Below are 23,894 nucleotides of genomic sequence, written 5' to 3'. Positions count from 1 at the left end.
ACAGAAAAATAAATGTAAAAATGTTATCAAATTAAATCATTATTAAGTAATAATTGTTTTAAATTTTATAATAATACAATTTTGTTTTACAAACCTCTTTTAAATTGCTTTCAGGCTTGAAAAGAAGCGTGAAGAACGACACCTGAATAAATTGAAAGAAGTGCAGCTTCAATTAGAAGAGAAAAAAGAGGAATTTCTTGAAACTTTGCATAGCAAAGAAGAACAATTAAATGTAGAAAATGGCTTAGCATTACAAAAAACATTGAATGTTGACATTTTGTTGCTTACTCCCCGAGAATCAGATGATGATGAACATGTAAAAATAAATTTTATACATACATTTTACATTTATTTTTGTAAAATTTTTATTCAAGTGAATATTTGTTCATACTTCAAAATTAATTTTGATGTTTAGTTACCAGTTTCTTATCAAATGGCAGCACCAATGGGTGACTTAGAAATAACAAAATTACTTATGGATTCACCACTGTATAATGCACTGCTTCGTGTAAAAGGAAAACTATCTATGGAGATGAAATCCTTGGAAACATCTTGTAAGCAATATGACTGTGGTACTTTTAAAATGCATTTGAAAAAATAAATATACATTAAATAAATGTTTGCATTAAATAAATGAAATAAATAATTTTAGGTAGTTATAACAACTATTGTTGCTTTTACAAGTATATTTATAAAACATTTATAAAATATTTATAAAAAATTTATAAAACATTTATAAAACATTTATAAAACAATTATAAAACATTTATAAAACATTTATAAAACATTTATAAAACATTTATAAAGAATTTATAAAACATTTATAAAACATTTATAAAAAACTAAAAAGTCATTTAAAAAAATAAAGTTTAATGTTTTGTAATATAAGGGTTATTTAAATGTTTTTTTTGTGTCTTTGAATTGATTTTATTAGTTATGTATCTTGAAGTTTATATTTTCTATTATTTTAAATGATAAAATTATTGGAAGTATTGTACAATACCATTTCAACATTTATAAAATTATAAATATTGAATTAATAACAGTTGTTAATATAACAGTAAATTTTTTATTCTTATTCTTTTACTTTTTTAGCACCAAACTGTGATATGCCCAACAACAATTCCAAGTATGAAAAAGAAAGTTTAAACAATAATCTTGTACCTGTAGACTTAAGTAAAATGAGTGCTCGTGATTTTATCATATACAAGTTTTCATGCTTTATTCGGGATTTGCTTATTGTTCATTGTGCTCATAAACCTGTTGACATACTTGTGGCTGATGAACTTCCAGGAAATACTTCACTTATGGGTAATTCTTACAGAAATTCTTTTTTTTATGATTCTCATAACAGAATTCTCTACATGCGACATAAAGATTTGGATAAAATTGGAGAGTTTGTATTGGTTCTAGTGCACACATTGTCACATGTCCATGTTGAAGACATGCGAAATGATCAAGATCCAAAGTTTTTACAAGAGTTCCACAAAGCTTTGGGTGTTGTTTTTTTCGATTTATTTTTATCTCGTTTCCGACGCTTTAATGCATTTAATGAGGCATTATTGAATTTTCCAGAAGAAACTGCTCAAAATGAACTAAAGAGTAAAATGATATTAGAAAGTTTGTTTGGTGCTACTCACAACGAACATGATCGAGAAAATCTTGTTGACTCCTTGTTGGATAGTAAACTACTCCGAAATCAAAATAGTGGTGAATTGTTTAGTCATGATGCAATATTTCAAAGGTTAAGTAAATACACCGATTTTGTTGTTGGAAACAAACTAAAAAGTTTTCTTGGTGAAGTTGAAGAGAAATTAAAAAGTGCTAAATGTCAGGGAACTCAAACTGAAATTGACCGGCGTTTATTTCAATTAAAGGTATACTTTAGCAATATTTACCATAATTTAGCATAACTACATAATTATTTACTATAATTTAAGTAAAAAGTTAAGTATTGTGTAATAAGTTTGCTGAGTAATTATGTGATCATCGCAATTAATAATAAATAACAATAAATTAAGGTAAAATTAAATTCAAAAAAAAAAAAACAATAAATTTAACTTCAATTTTTATAATATGTTAAAAAATTTAAAACAGATCGCTAACAAGTTTGTTCGTGACAAAGACAACACAGTGTAATACATTTATTGTTTCCAGGTTTTAAGTGTTTTTTCCTGATTTGTTATATGCTGATTATGTTTTTTTATATGCTGATTATGATGTGTTTTATGCTGATTACGATTTGTTATATACTGATCATGTTTTGTTATATGCTGATTATGATTTGTTATATGCTGATTATGATAAAAAACATTATCATTAAATCAGGTTAGGTTTGTGATCAGGATGTTGGTTTTTCAAAATTTAAAATTTTTGAAGAAAAGTATTATTTTTCAGTACATCAATTCATAACATTAAATCAACATAGAAGATATTTACATTGTAAAAATCAACATTGAAGATATTTACATTGTAAAAATTAACTAAGAATTTACATTGTAAAACAATATAGTAAAATAAATTGTGTAAAACCATGGATTTTCAGGATTCACAGTCTTAGTTGAGGTTGCACTCTCGTGTTAGTTCCCAGATATAGTACCCTATCATTTTCTCATTGCAATAATTTTAGTACCTCCACACTCTCCTTCACGTCTTTGTGGTATTATTCATCTTGTTCTTCAGAGTATTTGTCCTTGAATTTGTCCAGGTGGGTGAGTCCTATAAAGCGAAAAGCTTTAATTAGATTAATCACTTATTGCCTGAAGTTTTTAGCTTTATGGTTGCCCAGAAAGCCATTAAAATTTTTCTTGAAGCAGTTCCATGCTTTTCCCTCAGTAATACTAATTTTGCTAGAAAAATACGTTGATTTGAGTGTTGATACCTTATCTACCCTGGAGACCAAGCAAGAAAGCTACCATCTTAAACTCTGTAGCGATTTCCAAAGAGTATTTGTTGTATTGCAGAGCTTCTACAAGGGCTTTTACACTGAAGTAATCTTCTTTCAGACTTACTGAATAAGCTAGGGGAAGTTGGCAATTCGTTTTAGTTTTGTAGAAATGCATCCTTTAAACTTTTGGTAGAGCTGTCTATAAATAGCCGTCAGTTTGTGGGCTTAAATGGCACCTCAATTGTCGCAAACTGTTATCATGACAAAGGCTAAGGCCATTTCTAATAGTAAAAAAGCTTGAAAAATCGTTTTCTATGATTAGTAACATGTCTTTCTTCTTTGATCAAGTTCCACTGCTTCATTATAGAAATGAAGTTTAGTTATAAATCATATAACTAAATCATTAACTTCTTTTTGGTTAGAAAAATAAGCAACTTTTTCTAATTTTTTACGTAATCTAATTACTCAGTATCATAATCTTCTTCATCTTTATGATTTTGTTTGTGATCAATTTATTCTTAATACCGAAACCTTTTTTTTTTTAATTCTTTATCTAATAGAAACTAAATCCACCTCTACAGTTGATCTCACGTCAAGCAATGAATAAAGCCAAACTATTTTTTCTTTTCTCAATATTTTAAAAATTATTCGAAACCGGTATTGGATCAAAAATTGGTGAATGATTAATTATATTTTTTGTGGAATTTAAAAAAATAAAGTAAAAAAAGAATTTTTTAAACAGTTTTTACTTGATATTTTATCTTAGAAAGGGTTTAAAAGGATACATTTTATAATAGGGAGAGCTATTTTCAAGCATATGACCCTACGTAGCATTAAATTTAATATTAGATAAAAACATAGCTTAACCCTCGAATAATAAATACTTTGTGAATTTTTTTTTCACATAAAAAACCGTTGTTCTACCTGTTCAGTAACTTATAAAGACAGATACTTAAATATATGTAACTTATAAAGACAGATACTTAAATATATGTAACTTATAAAGACAGATACTTAAATATATGTAACTTATAAAGACAGATACTTAAATATATGTAACTTATAAAGACAGATACTTAAATATATGTAACTTATAAAGACAGATACTTAAATATATGTAACTTATAAAGACAGATACTTAAATATATGTAACTTATAAAGACAGATACTTAAATATATGTAACTTATAAAGACAGATACTTAAATATATGTAACTTATAAAGACAGATACTTAAATATATGTAACTTATAAAGACAGATACTTAAATATATGTAACTTATAAAGACAGATACTTAAATATATGTAACTTATAAAGACAGATACTTAAATATATGTAACATAATTAAATATATGTAACAGTTTGCGCATAGAAATTTGTAAAAAAGCAAAGCACTCCGGTTTTTTAAAATTTAACTCAATGTTAGATTTTAAAAAACCAATGTTAACTCAAAGTATCAATGTTTTTTGAAACCGTATAGCCGTATCCTAAAGTATTAGTAAATGTATTTTATTTAGTTATTATTTTTTGCTCTTGTTGTTTATTTCAGGAAAAAGATTTGACTTCTTTCAATAATATGGACAAAAATATAGATGCAATTCAGAGGTTTTCTTGTCAGAGTGTTCGAAATTCTGCTCTAGCTCGGACCTCACTAAATCTTTCTTTGATTCCGAAACGGTCAAATTCCAATCAACGAGGTGACCCAGATGGCGCTGAAGATGATTATTACGAGATATTTTTAAATTCTCAAATTAACGATTTACAAGAAAAAATAGATGAGGTGGACTGTCAATTTACAAATTATACAAGACAATCACTAGTTCTCTCAAACCAAATTAAAAGAATGGAAGGAGAACTGATTGGTCAAGTTGAAAGCGCGCGAAATGCTTTAAACAACTCAGACTTGCTTAATTTAAGTGAAATTGTTCATAATTCAAATAATAACTTAAATGCGGCTCGTTCTCAGCTTACCCATGCTATTATTGGAAAGTCGGAATGCATTAAAAGATTAGACGCTTATAAGAACGAACTTGCTGAAAGACAGTCTATGCTTGATCAGCATAAAAGAAAATCTGAGAAGTGAAAAGATTCAGGCAAATTCTCTGAAACTTAAGAGCAAAATACATGAATATGTATTAGCTATAAAAAAAAAACTGAACTGATATTACCTATTAGATTTTTAACTTTGGTAATGTTCATTTACAATCATTTTTTAATTGCATAAATTTAATTGTGTAAATAAAAACTTAAAAAAAGCGTTAAAAATACATATTCTTCTAAAATTTAACAAAAATATAAAGAATAAAAAAGCTCTACTTATGAACAGTTTCCCTGATTTCAACTTTTGTCGTTAGTAATGTGATCAATATGATGCTTCCAGTTGCTTCCAAGGCAAAAAATAAAATCGATTATTTTATATTTTTTTTATTGAAAAATTTATTCTGCAAAACTTAATTGTCTTTTAAAAGTGTTGAATATAAAGAAATGTTCACTTTTCTTAATATTCAACGCTTAATATTTATATTTATTTAAATTTTGTATATTCATTTGTATTTTTATGTGTGAGTAACTTATATATTAATATATCAAATTTTATATGGTCGGTTAACGACTATGATGTCTATATACAGCCGGATACATTTAAATATTTGTTGACTTGGTATTTTTATTTTACGAAATAAAACAAAAAAGAGTGTATGCAGTCGTGGAATTTAATAAAAGGGTTTATGCTTCGTTTATGCAAGTAACTATGTGATATACTTATATAGAGAGATATAGAAGGATTGATATAATGCATCTTTAAAAGTTTTTTTTTCTCACCTTTCATTAAGGCGCACCTTTCATTAGACGGTACTGCCAGGGACGTGATGTTTTTTTTCTGTCATGTTTTTAGTCAAAGGTTTACTGTCAATTTTAGTTTTTTTTTGTTGGCAGTTTCTGGACCAATGAAATAGAAAGTATTTTGTTTTGTTAAGTATAAAGAATTGTAAATCTATTCTATAGAATGTTTTGAGTAATTTAATGAACGAACTGATATATAAAACAATGCAAATAATTAGTTTTAAATCCATCCCATCAAAACCAATTTTGAACAGTTTTTGGTAAAATCCACACATTTAAAATTAAGAAGTAATTTAACGAAAAGAAGAATAAACTACATCATCAAAGTGCCATTTTTACGACAATTTTTAAAATGGTAATATAGTTTTTTCTATGCCCTTTTTGTATTCTTGTCCAGCTTACATAGATCATCTAGACAAACCAAGTTCCAAGGAAGTTAGTTAAACTCCAACTAGTTATGAATAGGTTAGATAACTTGAAACCACGGACTGAAAGAAAAAATGTTCGAAGAAAAATAAATAGTCAGTTAAAAAGTAAAACTCAAAAAACAGAACTTATTTTTAGCTGCTACTGTTATTAAAATTATTAACAAACCGATGTACTTTTATTAATACTATATTATGGCCGACGCCACCAGGAAGAATAGTGGGGGCCAAAGTGATAAACTCTCAGTCAATCCCCCACACACACACACTCTCACACACTTTTTTTCTGTAGAACTTTTATATATATATATATATACATACATATATATATATATATATATATATATATATATATATATATATATATATATATATAAATTTCAAGATATTGAGGACTTTTTTAAAAGATGACAATTGTGCTCCCCCTCTCTTCCTTTCAAAACCTGTGTCGTCAATCCTGTATATTTTTGTTATTCTACCTGATGGTACCTTTTTTTTTTATGTTAATTCACCAGAACCATAAAATCTACATCGGCTAGAGCTTAGATATTATCTAAAAACTAAAATAAGATTAAAAAGTAAAAGTAAAAAAAGCCATATAGATAGAAACATATATATAAAAAGCGATATAATGATTAAGCAATTAAGAAGTTTGAAGGATTGGTAATTTTAGAAACACAGGTTCTATGTAGCCGTAAAAATAATAAAAAGATCAGTATGTCTTTTTTGTAGCATAAAAAAATCTACCTGATTTACGTATATTTATAATTCTTAGCTGACGTAGTTTTGTTATTATTTTACGTTTCTTGTTTAAGTGCTACAAAATTATTTGTGGTACAACAATGTTTTCTTTGCTATTCATTAGCCAACATAAGACAAACCATATCGTTTTACTAATTTAACTGGAATATTAGTAAAACTGTTTTACTAAAACATTTATGATAAGAAGAAAATGCTTTGTATAATTCAAAATAGCTTTTCACTGAAGACAGCAGTGAAAGTAAAATAAAATGAAGAAAATAACATTTCATCGAAAATATCATTGTTTTCAGGTTGCATTACAGTAAAATCACCAAGTCCCCACAATTTGATGGGGCAACAAAATTTATATCATTGTAATTTTTGAACGCTAAGAAATTATTATATTACTAGCTGAGATCGGACTCGTAAAAATACGGGTCTTTGTAAGTCTATTCCAAACCGAACTTTTCTATACTTTTTCCTTATATATCCTAGCTTTCCGGATCCGTATAATACGGGTCTTTACCAAACCTACCATTTCTATACATATCTATTGCACAACGACTATTTATATACCTATTCCTTATTTACTTCAATATTTTTTAGTAAAACAATTTATTTTAAAAAAATAGAATTTTTTTCAATCTTGCATAATTATAGCAAAAAAATAATAATATATCAAAAAAAGTTCTAAAATTAAAAATAAAATTTTAAAGTTTTCTCATTTTATAGATACATTATACGCGATTATTCTATATAATGCCTGCAAACTCAAATATGCTAAAGGCATTTACACTTACAGACGTTTGTACGTAACGCTATACAAACGATCTTAGATCAGTAAAACATAGTCATAAAAAAAAGTTCATTCTTATGATTATAAACTAAATACTTCAGGTACAGATATATCACTTTACGTAAAAGAGATTGTATTTATTACAATAGTAATAAACAAATAGTTTTTGTCTATTAGAATATACCTCTTTTTTTTTTTATTAGAAAATATATTCCATATATCTTTAAAAGAAGGAGTTTTTTTTTTTAATTTAAATAAAATCTTATTTCTACACCTTTTCAAAACGTAATTGAGAACTTGAAAGTTGTAATTAAGAAAAGTAAGATAAGTAATTGAAAAACATTTAGAATCTAGAAGTAGCAATATGTAATTAAGAAACACAACATGTAATTAGGAAATTTTAAAATGTAATTGAGAAACCTAACATGTAAATAGGAAATTGCAGTACGTAATTAGAAAAATAAAAGTTGTAATTAAGAACTCGTAATATGTCAATGAGAATATTTGTAACTACGAATTCACAATGCAAGCGTAAAGGCCATTATAAAAGATCTTCTTGGACATTTTAATAAGTTAATAATATCAAACTTAACATTTGTATGCACCAGCAATACAGTAATACAGTAATGGAATTGAAAGATCGTTGTGTCATTTGTCGATACACTATGAACAGAAAGTCTGTTATTAAAATCGAATCCGTGCAACCATTTATTTCACCAAATTTGTTTACATCCACTTCTGGAACAACCAGAACCACCTTGTCCAATTTGTAGACATGAAATACACACAACTGAACAAGTTGAAAGAACTAAACAACTTTCAACTGCAATTACTTTTAATTTTTTTGGTTTAGTGGCCTTTGTAAAGAGCTTTTAAATTTTGCGTCTAATTATCTCATTTCAACATATTCGTTGTATCATCCATACTGCGGCCGTTTTTCGAAACGCCTTAAGATAAAAAATCTATCTTTTTTACAAAATAAACTAGTATATAGCAAATAATTCTTATTTAAAAATATCCTGGTCTGGGCTTGAAAATACCCTGGTACGTTTTACTTATATTTTCTTAATTGAAAAAAAAAAGTAAATTATATTTTCTAAGGAAAAGATTATTTCATACATCTACATATATAAAGTAGATCTGTTATAAAACGGGTCAAAAACAAACACATCTAAAAACAAAAAGTTTAAAAAATTAAACAATCTAGGCCTAAAAATAAAAATAAATAAAATTAAACCAAAAAGTTTTAGAAAAAATAGCAACTAACATGTTATATAATCACGTAAAAGAAGTGACATAAAATAATCACTTGGAATCAGACATCTCTACAACAAAAAGAATTTGCCTACACAAACAAAAGATATTCAAAATATTTTAGCTTTAAAAAAAAAATACAGTTTAAAAAAAAAAGTTATAGTTTAGCAAAAGTTAATGAAAGTAAGAAAAAAATAGAATATGTTGTTGTCTTTTTTGTCGAATACGTTGTTGCTTTTTTGTCAAACGTACTGTTTTTTTGTCGAATATGTTGTTGTTTTATTTTTATTTTTTTTTTCCTCACTTTCGTTTTTTTTTTTTTTTTTTAATAATTTAATTTTAAAAATTTAAGCAACCAGGGTGTATGGAAATGACGAGCACTTTAAAGAGACTCAGCCATAGCAGATGGTAACTTTGCAATGGATTGTAAAGATGGCTTCCATGAGAAATCATTGGAAAAAAAAATCCGAAAACACTCAACACTCGATAAAAAAATAAGCTTCATAAGCACTGCCCCTGACAAATGCAATTTAATTGATTGCTCAACCTTACTCGCGTACGACGAATTCAATTTCAGCAATACCGAGTATTCAAATGTTGAAGTAGGAGATGGTATTGTGACTGTCAATATACAAAATGACTAGCCAACAGATAGTAAATTTCGAGATTGTCTCGAAGAAAATCATTTAACCCAGCTTATAACCTTTTCAACTTATCGCAGCACTCGTGAGAAACCTCCAAAAAACACACTGTATTGATCCTAACCAATAAACCAGATATATTAATCGACATAAAAGAAGCTATTCCGCTTGGCTACACTACCAAAAGCCAGACACACTATTTTGTTGATGGAGGTATAGTTCTCTCTGACCTAAAAACTAGAGAAACTGAATTTACCCATTCCTCTAACCTCTATAAGAAACGTCTGATCTGGAGCTAAGCCAACTACAACTCAATCGCAAATCTAAACGTTTGACTGGCAATCGGCTCTTGACGACTTAACTATATCCAAAAAATATCAAACGTTTATCAACAAATACATCATTACACGTTCCGTCAACGTCCACCCCATACACTAACAAGCAAAGAACATGGATGACCAATGATGTAGCACTGTCAAATTAAAAAGCGAACTCCGGGGCAATTTTATTGCTGCTAGCAAAACCAAAAAGCTAATTCTAAGCAAAATGCATAACCTGCAAGCAAAGCAATAAAAAAGCAGTCAAATCAGCAGTTCTTGCTTACGAAGAGGAACTGGTAAACAATAGCAGACATGACCGAAAAATAATTCACCTGTACGTTAAAAGCAAACAAGAAACACACAACCGCATCCGAGAACTTGAAACAACTAATTTTCTAACAAAAACAACAATCAACAACTTTAGATCCTAAAGTGATCCGCAACACATTAAACAATTATTTTCAATTTTGAATTTAACAAATTTTTTTCTTAAATCGGAACAAGCTCGTCAAGTATAACTTCTTATTTTAATGACAAATCAATTGATGAGTTTATTACATCCACCTAATTCAACTTAAAATTTTTCAAACCTAACATAAAGCGAATTTAAAGCAGCGTTTAAATCATTAAAACGAAATAAGGCAATTAGGGCGATTGCATCAATGAAAATTTTGTAATAGACTCCTTCGAAGTTTTGAAAGATATACTCTTTGAAATTTGTAAATCATCTATTGCTCAAGGATCTTTTGCAGACTCTCTAAAAGTAGCAAAAATAACTCCTATATTTAAAACAGGTGACCATTGTAACATTACAAATTATCGTCCTATTTCAGTTCTTACAGTTTTCTCTAAAATATTAGAAAGAATAATGTATAACAGAGTCTACAATTATTTTGTTGATACTAAACTTTTATATAATAATTAATTTGGCTTGCAGAGAAACAATTCTACTGAACACGCCATACTCCAACTAACATGTAGCATTTCTGATTCTTTTATAAATTCTCGTTATACCCAAGGAGTATTCATCAATTTGTGTAATGGTTTTGATAATGTCGATCACCACATTCTATTAAAAAAATTAGAACTCGATGGAATTAAAGATAAATCCCTGAGCTGGTTTAAAAGCTATCTTAGTAATTGTAAGCAGTTCGTTAATATCACGTTACATTCTTTAGTAAAGGGAAAGACTCTTCTTTGCTTTTTTTAATAAATGCAATATGTAGTGTCTCACAGGGATCCATAGTTGGGCGCATATTATTTTTAATACATATATAAATGACCTTAGCAAAGCCTCTAACTTAACCACTATAATTTTTGTTGATGACACAAACCTATTCCAATCTCATGAAAACATAAATACACTTTTTAATAATATGACACTAGAATTAAATAAAATCTCATATTGATTTAAAAGGATAGATTGTCTCTCAATATTGATAAAACAAAATGGACGCTTTTTTACCCAATATCTAGAAAAAAATGTTTACCAAATACGATGCTTGACCTCTTTATTGATAAAACAATACTAAAAAGGGAAAAAGTAACAACAATTCTTGGAGTTCTTGTAAACGAAAACTTATCTTAGAAACAACAAATCGATAATATCTCCATGAAAGTTGTTAAAAGTATTGGAATTATATATAAAGTTCAATACACAACAATTAAAACAACTATATCATTCGTTTATCCACTGCCATTTAAATTATGCAAATATTGTATGGGGAAGCGCCCACAAAACTAAACTTAAATCTCTTTATCAGCATCAGAACCACGCAGCTCGCTTAATTGATTTTGTAAATCGTTTTTCAAATTTAAAACCACTTCTGAAAGAAATGAAAGCCTTAAGGTGGTAGGCCTATGAAAAACTTTTTTTAAGCATGAAAGTTATATTTACTACAAAACTAAGCAGTTGTTAAAAATAATTATGAAACTAAACATAAAATCAAAAAAATGTATAAAAAAGTGCCTCGCTTGCCTCGAAATATTATTAAAAAGTGTGAAAAAAACGAAAACTTCAAAGCACAATTTCTCAAAAATGACAATAAATCAAAATTCCAAATTTAGTATGGTAGTTCTACATATGTATAAAATTCATTTGTCATAGGGTTTTTAAATTTGCCTCCCTAGTTCAGATTATATTGACTTTTAAACTTGAATATATGTTTTTATGAAAAAACTCTAACAGATAAAACAACATTGTAGCGTCCCAAAAAAAGAAATTTTAAAACTCTTATGACAAATGAATTCTTTATGTATGAAGAACATATCCTGAAAATTTCAGCGTAATTGCTGAATTTAAACTGGAGATATCATGTTTTAAAATTCTAAAAAAAACTAAAAATCTCAAAATGAGGAAAATCAAGTCAAAAATTAAAAATCAAAATTTGTGACTATAAACACTCCTTAAAAGCTACCAGAGCTATATGAATCTGTTTTTTCAGTATCCAAGTATCCCTTATGAAGAGATATAAGTTTTTTTATTTGCTTTTTGCATATTGAAGTTGATTTACGACTCTTGTTTGCAATTCTTTTTTGGTCCTTTAAAACCAGTTTTGGAATAGTCACTGATCCTAACAATCCGAAGTAACTTAAAACAGATTTTACCCCATCTCCTTCATCATTATAATGAACTATTGCAGAGTTTATACAAAGTTCAAATGTTCTTCTACTTACAAAAATATTTTTAGGACAACGAGTCCATAAAATTGAATGAAATGCTTTATTTGAATTTTGGGTTTGACCACGTAAACATTTTCTAAGCAAATTATCATCAGATAAATCTTTAAAAATAGGTTTTATTATATTATGAATAAAGATAGGTAAGTTAATTTAAGTAGTGTGAGTATTTGTAACTTTAGGCTTGTCTAATTGCCACTTGCACCAGAAATATTCATCCCTAGGACACATATAATGACGAATGCTATTATCACTGAAATTTGTGCTGTACCACAAAACTGCTCCTCCTGCTTTTTTCATTGCATAAATGTTGTTAGTGTTATTTCTAATTGCAATACCATAATAATTCTGCATTGGGTTAATTGCACTATTAGTCAAATTTCTTTTTCCGTGTAGGGGTTTTTCTGTTCCATTATACTTCCGAATGATTTTTCGCAAGCGTGTACCAAGTCGCTTTTGCACATGCCCAATGCATTCTAATTTTATTGGTTGAATATTATAATTTTTATATGGATTAGATTATTCAACTTCTTTAAAAGAGGAAGTATCACCATCCCCTAGGTATTCATGATAAATCAAATTATATTTTTCAACTGATCGAGAAAAGATTTCCGATGCACCATCTGCTTCCATTGCACCAGATGACTTTATATGGTTAATGTGACATGTGTGATCTGCTTTCCGTAAAAAATTTTGCTTGATGCTTTTTCCAGAAGACATTCCAATTATACATAAGTGCAACTTGTTTGATTTAAATCAAAAGTAGAAATATTCATAAATAACGATTTTATACCACATCCAATATTAAACAGTTTAGTATGACAATTATTATAAGAAAATGTAACTTAAAAGCATGAACAAAAACACCGCAGATCAATATTATATTGGAAAAAAAAGGTTTACAAGATTTGTCATTTTGGCCACCTAATTTGGGTAAAAAAGGTCTCAACTTTTCGTTGCTACGGCGTTGCCAAGGCAAATAAATAAACTAGCAAATATAATATGTTAATTTAAACCCTTTTAGTTTGATCAAACCTAAACAAGTCATATATCAGCAGATAGAGGATAAATTTTTATATAAAACAATAAATAAAATATTTTCTCAATTTTTGATCAAAAATCTCTATTTTTCATAGGTCTTCCACCTTAAATGTATACGAACTAAATGTCTATAATATTTGTTTCATGTTTAAATATAAAAAACATTTATCTCCTGATGTATTTATAAACTTTTATAATGTAAAACCCATAAACATTCTTGGCAATGGAAAAAATCTATAAGGGCCTCTCTGTCAAACTAAACTTAAACAACTATTTATTTCTTAACGCGCTTATTTATGGAATAAAATAGTTTTGCCAAATTTTGAATAAATATATAGCTTAACTTTGACCTACTTGAGCCCCACTATCATATAAAACTCCCTAGCAACCTCATAGCAACATGTTTTTAACTTGTTTTGAAAGTGGTTTTGGACTTGTTTTTTCAATAGCAATTTTGAGATGAAAGCATAAAGTCATCAAGAAAGAATTGCTCTTGTTTTCCCGGTCTAAACTGCATTGATAGAAGTCACAAACCTTATTAAACAGAGCACAAACATTCTTGTTGCTTATTTGATTTTTTTTGTTAAGATGTCAAGTAAAAAAAATTTATCTAGAAAAGTTAAAAGAAAATGGAATGGATGTCAAAATTTTTATGGTATGGCTATTAGAGCCAATAAAGGAGATACCAAATGAAAAAAGCAGTTTATGCTATATTCTTTCATTTTACTAGCTTTCCTAATAATGATTATTGACACTAATTTTGCCCTAGAACAACAACTAAAACATGGTGTAAGTACTGGAATAGTAGCAAGAAAAATATAACTTCATCTATGTCAATTCCACCATGGATAAAGACTTTAATTCTTCCTATTATCCAAGACCTACAAGCTGACGAGTTACTCAAAAAATGCCTGCATGGTAAAACTCAGAATGGTAATGAAGCATTAAACTCTTTGATATGGTCTCGTGTACCCAAAAACAACTTTGTAGGGAAAAATGTTCTTGAAATGGGTGTTCATTCAGCCGTGATCCATTACAATGATGGTGCAAATGGTGTCTTAAATGTACAAAAGTATTATGGTTTAACTGGTTCAGTAACTTGTAAAAAATCAATTTTAGCAAATATTGCTCGTGTTAAACGAATTAATTTAAAATCGAATAATGAAGGAAAAAGTAGGGGAAAATCTTTAAGATCAAATAAAATGGTTTCCCGTGATGCTGAGCAGGATAAGAAAAGCGAATTTTATGTAGCTGGTGGTTTTTAGTAGTTTTAACACTTCAAAATGATCTATTCTTTTTTATTTCTTGTTTTTTTGCATAAATGTTTTTTTAGGGTTTTTTAAAATTCAAAACATGATAACTTAAGTACAGTTTATGTTTATGAGCTGAAATTTTCAGGAAATGTTTATTTAATATTGATGCTCCGGTTGACCCATGGGTTTTTCTTGGATTTGGTTAGATAAAAAGTTATTGCTATAAATCTATAGAGGAAGTCAAAAATTTTCAATTTTTTTAGTAAATTCGTGATAAAAAGAGTAATTTTCAAAAAATTTAAAAATGCATGGGTTAAACGGTATATAATAAATTGTTTTATAACTGTATCGATTTTTAATCCATAATCTTTTCACTAGATAAAGATATTATGTTTTGAAATAAAGCCTTTGTTGTTCTTTTTTCCGCCATTATGCATTTTTAATAAGTTTTAAAATTTATCTTTTTAAATAAAAATAATTATAACACTTTATTAAAACAAGTTTTCATCAAAAAGATACTATTTATATAGTATTTCACAGTTTCATTTTTTCCCTGGTGTACCACCTTAAACTTCTTTCAAACAAAAATTAAATAAAGTTTTCTTTTCAGCAGAAAATATTTTTTCTTGTTTTTAATTCTTTTGTCTCATATATTTTCTCTAGTATGTTTAAATTTTAAATGCACTGTTATTAATTTATGTTGATTTATTTTTATTGGTTTAATTTTATTGTTATTATTATTATATTTGATATTGTAAAGGGCTTTATGATAAGATCGTATGATCTTCTGGAAGTCCTGCCGATTATATTTGTTAATAAACTATTCTGTAATTGTAGTTTTTTTTTTATCGAAGGCAAATAAATTTAAAAAAAATCAGGTTTTGAAGTTGAGCCACTAGGACCTTTTCCAACATTCAACCTTCGTTTCACAAACATGCAACAACCAACCACATTCACATCATCTCAATCTGTTATAGAAAACAAATCAATGAGCTGAACAGAACCAAATCAATGAGCTTTGAAAGCGTTCACCCACGCGTCCTGAAATACTGTGCTGCAGGCTTTGCTACCCCACTAAACATCATACTCTCTGATTTTTTTAAAGCTGACGAAGTACCGTCTCGATGGAAAAAACTGAAATTACTCATATCTCCAAAAAGGCTGCAAGTCGAATCCATCAAACTATCAACCTGTCTCAGGCACATGTGCCTCTTACAAGGTATTGAAAAGCGTTGTACACAGACACATTACTGACCACCTGAACAAAAATAAACTCATCAGCTATGCTCAATACGGGTTCCAAAAATGAAAAGGTTGCGTCACAAACCTACTTGAAATTTGAGTCATTTTTAACTCAAGACATGGACAAATCGGAGCAAGTTTAACACCGAGCCACAAAATTTATTGCTAACTTAAAACACTTGCCTTATATTCAGAGACTATCAAGACTTAACCCGACAACGCTAACCGAACGACGAGACCTTATTGAGCAATACAAAATCATAAGCCAAATAACTTTTTAAGCCATAAGCCTAAGGTAACTTTTCAGTCCTTTAGCTTCAACCAAACACCGAGTCTTTTAAAGTCTTCTACCACATGGATACACAAAACAACTGAAAGTACAACTTGTGTTAAACTGCGCAGAAAAAAACAACCTACTCACGAACCGCGTTGTGGAATGCTTTAAGCTAAAATGTGGTGGACTTAAAGAACCTAAACAATTTCAAATACATTTCTTTTACGTCGGCGTCTTAACTTTAGCTGAAATCTAAAAAACTCGTCTTTTTAAAATCAAAATTCGTCTGCTGCTTTATAATACAGCAGACGAATTTTGTTATAAAAAACTCTATTTTGCATGCAAATAGTTTTTTTTTTTTCAGAATATAAATTTAAATCAAAAATTGTATTTTGTGACTCTTTTTGTTTAATTTTATTAAAAAAGCTTTTTTAATTAAAAACTTGATTCCTTACCAGCTATCAATCAAAACCAAAAATTATCCCGTTATTATTGATTTTCATGAGCGGGTTTTAGTGCTTTGACACCTGCCTAATATATTTCCTAGTGTTTTTTTTTTTGACAATTTTCTAAAATTTAAGTTATGATTTTAATCAATTTCTTTAAAAAAATTATTTTTTTAATCAAATTTAAGTTTTTCAAAAACAAATTTTTAATGCAAGTACTCTAAGACTTTTAATTTATACATACTCTTTTGTTTTTTAACTTTTTGATATAAAATTTTTGAAAAAACTTGCAAAACGATTTTACAAGTAATTAGCTGAATTAATTTTTTTGCTAGTTTCTTGTGTAAATGAGACAATAATGTAGCAATTAATATATTCTTCTATACAGTGAGAAAATATTGTAGCTAAGTTCTGTCTTTACCATTAAAAACAAGTATAATGCTATGTTCCACAATGCTGTTAATAGTTTTATGATACATAGATTAAAAGCTATTTTTTTCCAAGTTAACTTTATAAATTTAAAATTTCAACACAAAATACTCGCTAAAAAAAATATTTTTACATGGGTGTTTACATGTTTATTTTTCCACTGTTTTAAACTCACAAGAAAATTTGAAATCTCGACGCAATTCGCTTATTTTTCTTGAACTCATTGTAACCATGCATTAATAAAATATGTAAAAGAAATTCGCATACATTTAATTTTTAAGAATTATTTTTTAAAGTTTGTGTAAAACTATTTATACTAGAAAAATAGAACATTTAAAACAAAAACATGTAAAAAGAAAAAGATAATAAAAAACTAATTTGATATAAAAATTAGAAAACCATCAACAACCAAATTTCCAGAACCGAAATCCAATTCTTTTAAGTCAGTTATACTTTGAAGTGTAATCAGTCATTGACCTTTCTTTTTACAATATAATAAGATATCTTTCAACATATTTACATTGCTATGCACAAAATTTACAGTAACTAACTCTTGCAAAAGAAGAAAAATAATTTTTAAAAAAATCAACAAAAAAAAAGTTCAAGTGTGTGATAAAAAGTGTTTTAAAAATATCAAAAAAGGGGGTTTGTATAAATAAAGCCTTCGTGTTCGTTTTACCTGTAATCCAAATTACTTCAAAGAAAAAAAATTGAAAATAAAACAAGGTTTATACAAAATGAGAACTCTACTAGTAGAGGAAAAAAATTTTAAAAGATAAAAATTGAAAAACAAATAAGCAACAAAACATAACAAAAAGTTGTTTAAAAATATATATATATATATCTGTTTTAACCTTTTTGTTGTTAAATATTGAAAAATATTATCTTTTTTATGTTCATGTCCTTGCTTGTCTTTTTCTTATACCTAAATAAAGCATAAGCTCTTTTTATTCATATATTCATATTTTTAAAACAATTTGTAAACGTTTTAAAGAAAATTATACACATTTCTTCGAGTCTGTGTTTTAAATCAAATAAAAATTATAACTTTTAACCACCATGATTAAAAAAAAAGAATAATATCTTTTAACACTGTGATTTTTAGTAGTCATTTTTCAGAGTGTGTGTGTGTTTGTATATGTGTATATGTGTATATATATATATATATATATATGTATATATATATATATATATATATATATATATATATATATATGAAATAATATAACAAGTTGTTGAAGAAAAAAATTAGATAAGTGTTAGATAAATGCCCAAATTCATAGTAGGTTTCAATCGTAAACTAACTCAACACTTACATCACTTTTATGAGGTTTCAATGGTAAACTAACAGAACACTTACATCACCAACGTAGGATGGTTTCAATCATAAACTAACTGAACATTTACTAGTAAGCGACCGGGGTTGATATTTGACCGAGGCCGGGGCCAGGTTTAATAAAATATAGCCAAAGGCCTGAGTTTGTGACTGGGGCTGCATAAACATTTATACATCTTAAAGTATATTTTTTTAAATTCTAAATTCATGTTATATTTTGTATATATATGCATATATAAACATCATTATGATCAACATGATCATCATTACCATCATGATCACCATCAGCATCATCATAATCACGGTTTAGCCTTCCTCTTTTATGCTGTTCTGCTAATATAAACAATCTAGAGCATTTTCTTTTCCTAACTAAAGCTCATTCATACAATATGTAAGGCACTCTCTTCAAGATTTCTTACTTCTACCACTACCATTTTCTCCTGAAGCTGCTACCTCTCTACATGCTGATACCTAAATTACTTTAATCTTTTCTAAAAAACTTGTTGGATACAAGGTTTTTTTTCTAATCTGCCTAAGATTATGCCTCCTTTTCATCCATCTGATCATCTTCTCTTTCAACAAATACTACACTATATAAATACTAAAGTTTAAATAAATGTGAAAAGGATATTGTATGTCAGCATCTAAATAAATAGCAAACATATATGTTTATATCAATAATATGTATGCATAAAGCGCATCTTGGAGGCTTTTATTTTTTCTGGAATAAAAGTTTGGAAACTTTTATTTCTTCTCTTCAATTTTAAGTCAAGACTCATTCTACTCCACATATTTTACTATCTTGAGCAGTTGTTTTATTAAACATTATTCATTTTTTTCATACTTTTTACAAGAACATCTCTCTTAAGAACAAATGGTCTTTTAATATTCCATGGAGCCAATGTAAAAATGTCCTGTCTGATGTTAAGCTCAGTTACTCTCAGTTTACTAAGTCTTGTATCTTATTTCAGATGTTAGGTTCTAGAGACTTAATCTTCAACAGTGTCATTAACTAAAGTGAGTCTAACATTTAACCTCTATTTCGTGAGTCTTATTTTTTTACTTCTCTTTAGAATAAAGCAGAGTTATTTGCAAAGAAATCTTACTCTAATTTGACTCTTGAATCTAATGGCCATACTCTTCCTGCCAGTTAAACAGATTGACCCATTGTTAAACATCCAAATCACTCTTGCTTCCAATGCTTAAGTTAATTCTCAATTAAACACTTCTACAGTGTGTCCCTGGCAAGATTCCCATCATAGCCTTAAAAAAGTGTTCTCCTGAACTCTCTTCAATTTTTGCTAAACTTTTAAAAAGTGATATTTAAATGGTTCCAATTTTTTAAAACTCTAGAAAACACTTTGAACTCTCTAACTATCCTACAATTAGTCTTCACTCTGTTATTTATATAAAGGTTTTGAGATTATTAAGTTATTTCTTTTTGACTACAGTATTAAAGTTATTCTTGAAGTACACTCTTTTTTATTTTTTATAGACAACCTGGTGCTTTACTTTTATACTGCTCTTTGAGCGGCCGTGGTATGAGTTTTTTTTATATTAATTTTTGCTATATTATTATTTTTAATTTAATCAAGGCAACTGACCTCCTAAATTAAAACACTTTTCAAAACTTTATCACCTTAATCAAAATAGATCACTTCTTTTTAAAAATAAAACCTTAGTAAAATCAACAGAAATCAATTAAAAATTATTATCAAATTTGGACTGATAATTTAATCAATTCAAAATTTAATCAATTCAAAATAGGATTAAAATTGCCTGGAAAAGATGAAAAAAAACCTTTGATTATACCAATAATTAAGTAAGAAAAACTTCATAGTTTCGATCAAGGAAACTTTGTGGTATTTTATATCACTGCAATATCATGCTTGCAGCAATTTATAAAGATAAACTTATGTTATTACTTGCATTTTAGATCTCATCTCATTGAACACAAAAAATTGTATAACCTATAGAAGTATAATTTACCAGTGCAATCATTATAGTAAAAAAATGATGCAAAAAAACTTGAAAGGTGCTATGCATTTGTTGAGGGATAACTTTCAAAATAAAAACGTAGAATTATGTAAAAAGTTAAAATCATAGCATAACATACCTTTGACTAGAAAAATGCAAAAAATAGTCTTGAAACATTTTCCAAAATAAATGTAAATGTTCTAGTTAAGATGCTGTTCTAATGTCAGTAACTTTCCCTATATATATATGCTGTAGTATTAGCCAAGAGAGAAGATGATAATCAGATGGATGTGTAATGTGACTCAAACAAGACAAGAAAAGAAGCCTCAAACTCAAACAAGACAAGAAAAGTGTAATGTGACTCAAACAAGACAAGAAAAAGATTTCAGACAGATATCAAGAATAGTGAGTGTATTGGACAAGGTTAGTCAGAGAAGATTTAGGTAGTTTAGGTATGTTGATCTATGAGATGCAGATGATTTAAATATCAGCATGTATCAACTTAAGGAGAAAAAGCTAGAGGTAGTAGTAAGAAATCAAGAGGGCATTACATATAGTATGAACAAGTTTCAGTTTGAAAAAAAAAAGATGCTTGAGATTTAATATTAGAGAAACAGCATAAATAGGGAGACTAAAGCAATAATGACAATGATGATGATGTTGACAATGATTACAATGATGATGATGATGATGATTGAGATTACTATGATCATGAGGCTGTTTATACATAGATATATTAGGGTGTTTCTAAAAACAATTTTTTTTAAACATGTTCTTGAACACTTAAATGTGTTCTATATAACAATATGGATTTAAAAACTTTTTGAGGGTGCACCAAGACTCTTAAAAACCAGACACAGGTCCTTAATATTATCAAAAAAAGTTTTTTAAAAGTATGTCATGTTGGGTCTCAAATGGAGCAAAATTATATAAAATTTCAAAAATATGAATTATTTTATAAATAAACATTTAGAAAAAATATTATAATCAAAAAATATTGTTTAATTCCCTTTTTCGTTTTTAGTTAAAAAACATCATTCTCTGTCTTTTGTTCAAGGGTCAAAATCCAGTATTCTTCACAAAAAAAAAGTTGTTGTTAGAAACACCCTAACATACATACATACATAGAAGAAGTGACCATAATTATCATTACCATCAAATGATAATGGTAACAATAATTATGATGATCATGTTGATCAATATAACATGAATTTTGAATTAAAAAAATATACTTTAGTATGTATAAATGTTTATGCAGCCCCGGTCACAAACCCAGCTCCGATTATATTTTATCAAACCCAGCCCCAGTCAAGTACCAACCCCGGTCCCTTACTACATGGATACACATTACAAACATACATATATACCTACATACATAAACACATACACATAGTTGTGTCAGCAATGTAAAATTTCTTTTTTCCAAGTCTGGAGCATATATTTGAATCAGCAATGTAAAATAACTTTTTTCCAAGATTGGATTATATAGTTATATCAGCAAATAAAGCCACTTTATTTGCTGATGATATAACTACTAACTACTGTCTTGACAAAAAGTCAGCACCAAGTATAGAACTTTGTGGTATCCCAAAACCTCTGTATTAGAGTTACAATATTATACTTATCTCTGTTAACAACACTGTTGAAGACTTTCTAAAAGTCTATAAAACCTAACTTTGCCAAATAAACACATTTTTCTACAACAAAAAAAAAAAGTACTCAACTTCTGATTTTAGGCAGGGGGCCTTAACGTGTTCAGAATTTCTGTCTAGAATAGCCCCTGCAATGACTGTCACAATGAAAACCACAAAAAAAACTCCAGTCAGCTTTATGGTAGTAGTGAGTAGTGTTTTGATGGGCGTGAATCTGAAGAAGAAGTACTAAATAAAAGATTTAGAGAGATCATAGCTTAGTCTGAACCACCTAAAGGTAAACAAGAAGCTAGAATCAGAGACAATACACAAATCAAGGAGTGAACGTAAGTGCATTAGACAATTGCAAATTAATATGTGATCATGAAAGTATATTATTTGAAACAATCACAATTATTGGTTTTAACATTCCTTGGTAAAAGTTTTAATAATAGCTTTTACTATAAATATTAATTCTTATTCAGTTTGGAAATTTGCTAACCTAAAGCTATTTTTACATAAAGCTATTTTTACCTGAAGCTATTTTTACCTGAAGCTATTTTTTCATTAATTATTTTTTTAAAAATTTCATTTTTTATAATTTCTCTAAAACATAACAAGTTAAAAAGCGTTTCAATATTTTTTTTTTAAATATTATTGGTTTACAAAAATATTGGCAAAATGAAATTTTCTAATATATTCTTTCTACTAATAAAGCAATTCAGCATTTTGCAGAGACTTCTACTCCAATTTAAAAAAATATTTTTGTCAGATGATCACAAAATAATACAGAAACTGAAGAAACAACTTAGATTTTGAAAAACTTAATGCTAAACATAAAATTATTTTAATGTTTTAGTCAACTTATATTCGTATATGCTGTACTATTTTAGCCTCATTTCAAAGTTGGCAATTTTTGTATATAGTACAGCAACAACGAAAATTCCACTTAATCTTATCACTCCAACTTAAACTTGGCTTTATTATGTACTTGGTTAAAAAACTAATGTGTTTGTTTTCAGTACATTTTGTGATTATGGATGATAAATAAGTATAAATCTTAATTATATAAATAGCTATTTTAAATAGAATGGAAAAAAAAATCAAATATATTGTGAATAAAAAAAAAATCATACACCAAGAAACTATTAAAACTTTTTATCGTAAAGTTATAAATATGAAATTATAACTTTAAGATATTTACAAATAGTTTAAATCTAACAGTAAGTAGATGAGCAAATTTAGAATATAGCTTATTTAAAATAAAATAATAATACATGTAATAATACTAAACATTATTTTAAATTCAGATTTGCTTTATTCTTATAGAGATAAAATTAAGAGACCTTTAATTCTATTAAAGATCTCTAAATTTTAAATTAAGAGACCTTTAATAGAATTATAGGTCTCTTAATTACTTAACTAAAATTGCTTAGAAAAAAAGAAAAATACTCATAATAATTAAGATGTAATCAAAATTTATATGTCAACCAAATTTTAAAATGATACACGTTATAATTAAATGTCATATGATAATTAGTGTTATGCCATATAATAATTAATGTCGATTGTCATAATAATTGAATGTTATACTACTTAATCTCACTGTAACTCAATTAATGATATACTAAATCTTATAATATATTAAATCTTATAATTTTCAAAAATTAAACAATACCTCT

General features: G+C 27.6%; 1 protein-coding gene across 1 annotated transcript in view; it reads left to right on the top strand.

Moving 5' to 3' along the window:
• The window catches only part of LOC100200478 (uncharacterized), a 157,007-nt gene extending 151,424 nt beyond the window's left edge, over nucleotides 1-5,583 (top strand). The window contains exons 97-100 of the mRNA XM_065788338.1: nucleotides 115-316; nucleotides 416-554; nucleotides 1,096-1,877; nucleotides 4,436-5,583. Of these exons, the coding sequence (XP_065644410.1) occupies nucleotides 115-316; nucleotides 416-554; nucleotides 1,096-1,877; nucleotides 4,436-4,969 (1,657 nt within the window). The 3' untranslated portion in view covers nucleotides 4,970-5,583. The remainder of the gene's footprint in view (nucleotides 1-114; nucleotides 317-415; nucleotides 555-1,095; nucleotides 1,878-4,435) is intronic.
• Nucleotides 5,584-23,894: the final 18,311 nt, after the last annotated feature.

This window comes from Hydra vulgaris, chromosome 01, assembly GCF_038396675.1.
Source record: "Hydra vulgaris chromosome 01, alternate assembly HydraT2T_AEP".
Taxonomy (NCBI): Eukaryota; Metazoa; Cnidaria; class Hydrozoa; order Anthoathecata; family Hydridae; genus Hydra; species Hydra vulgaris.
This window is presented reverse-complemented; position numbering and strand designations above follow the sequence as displayed.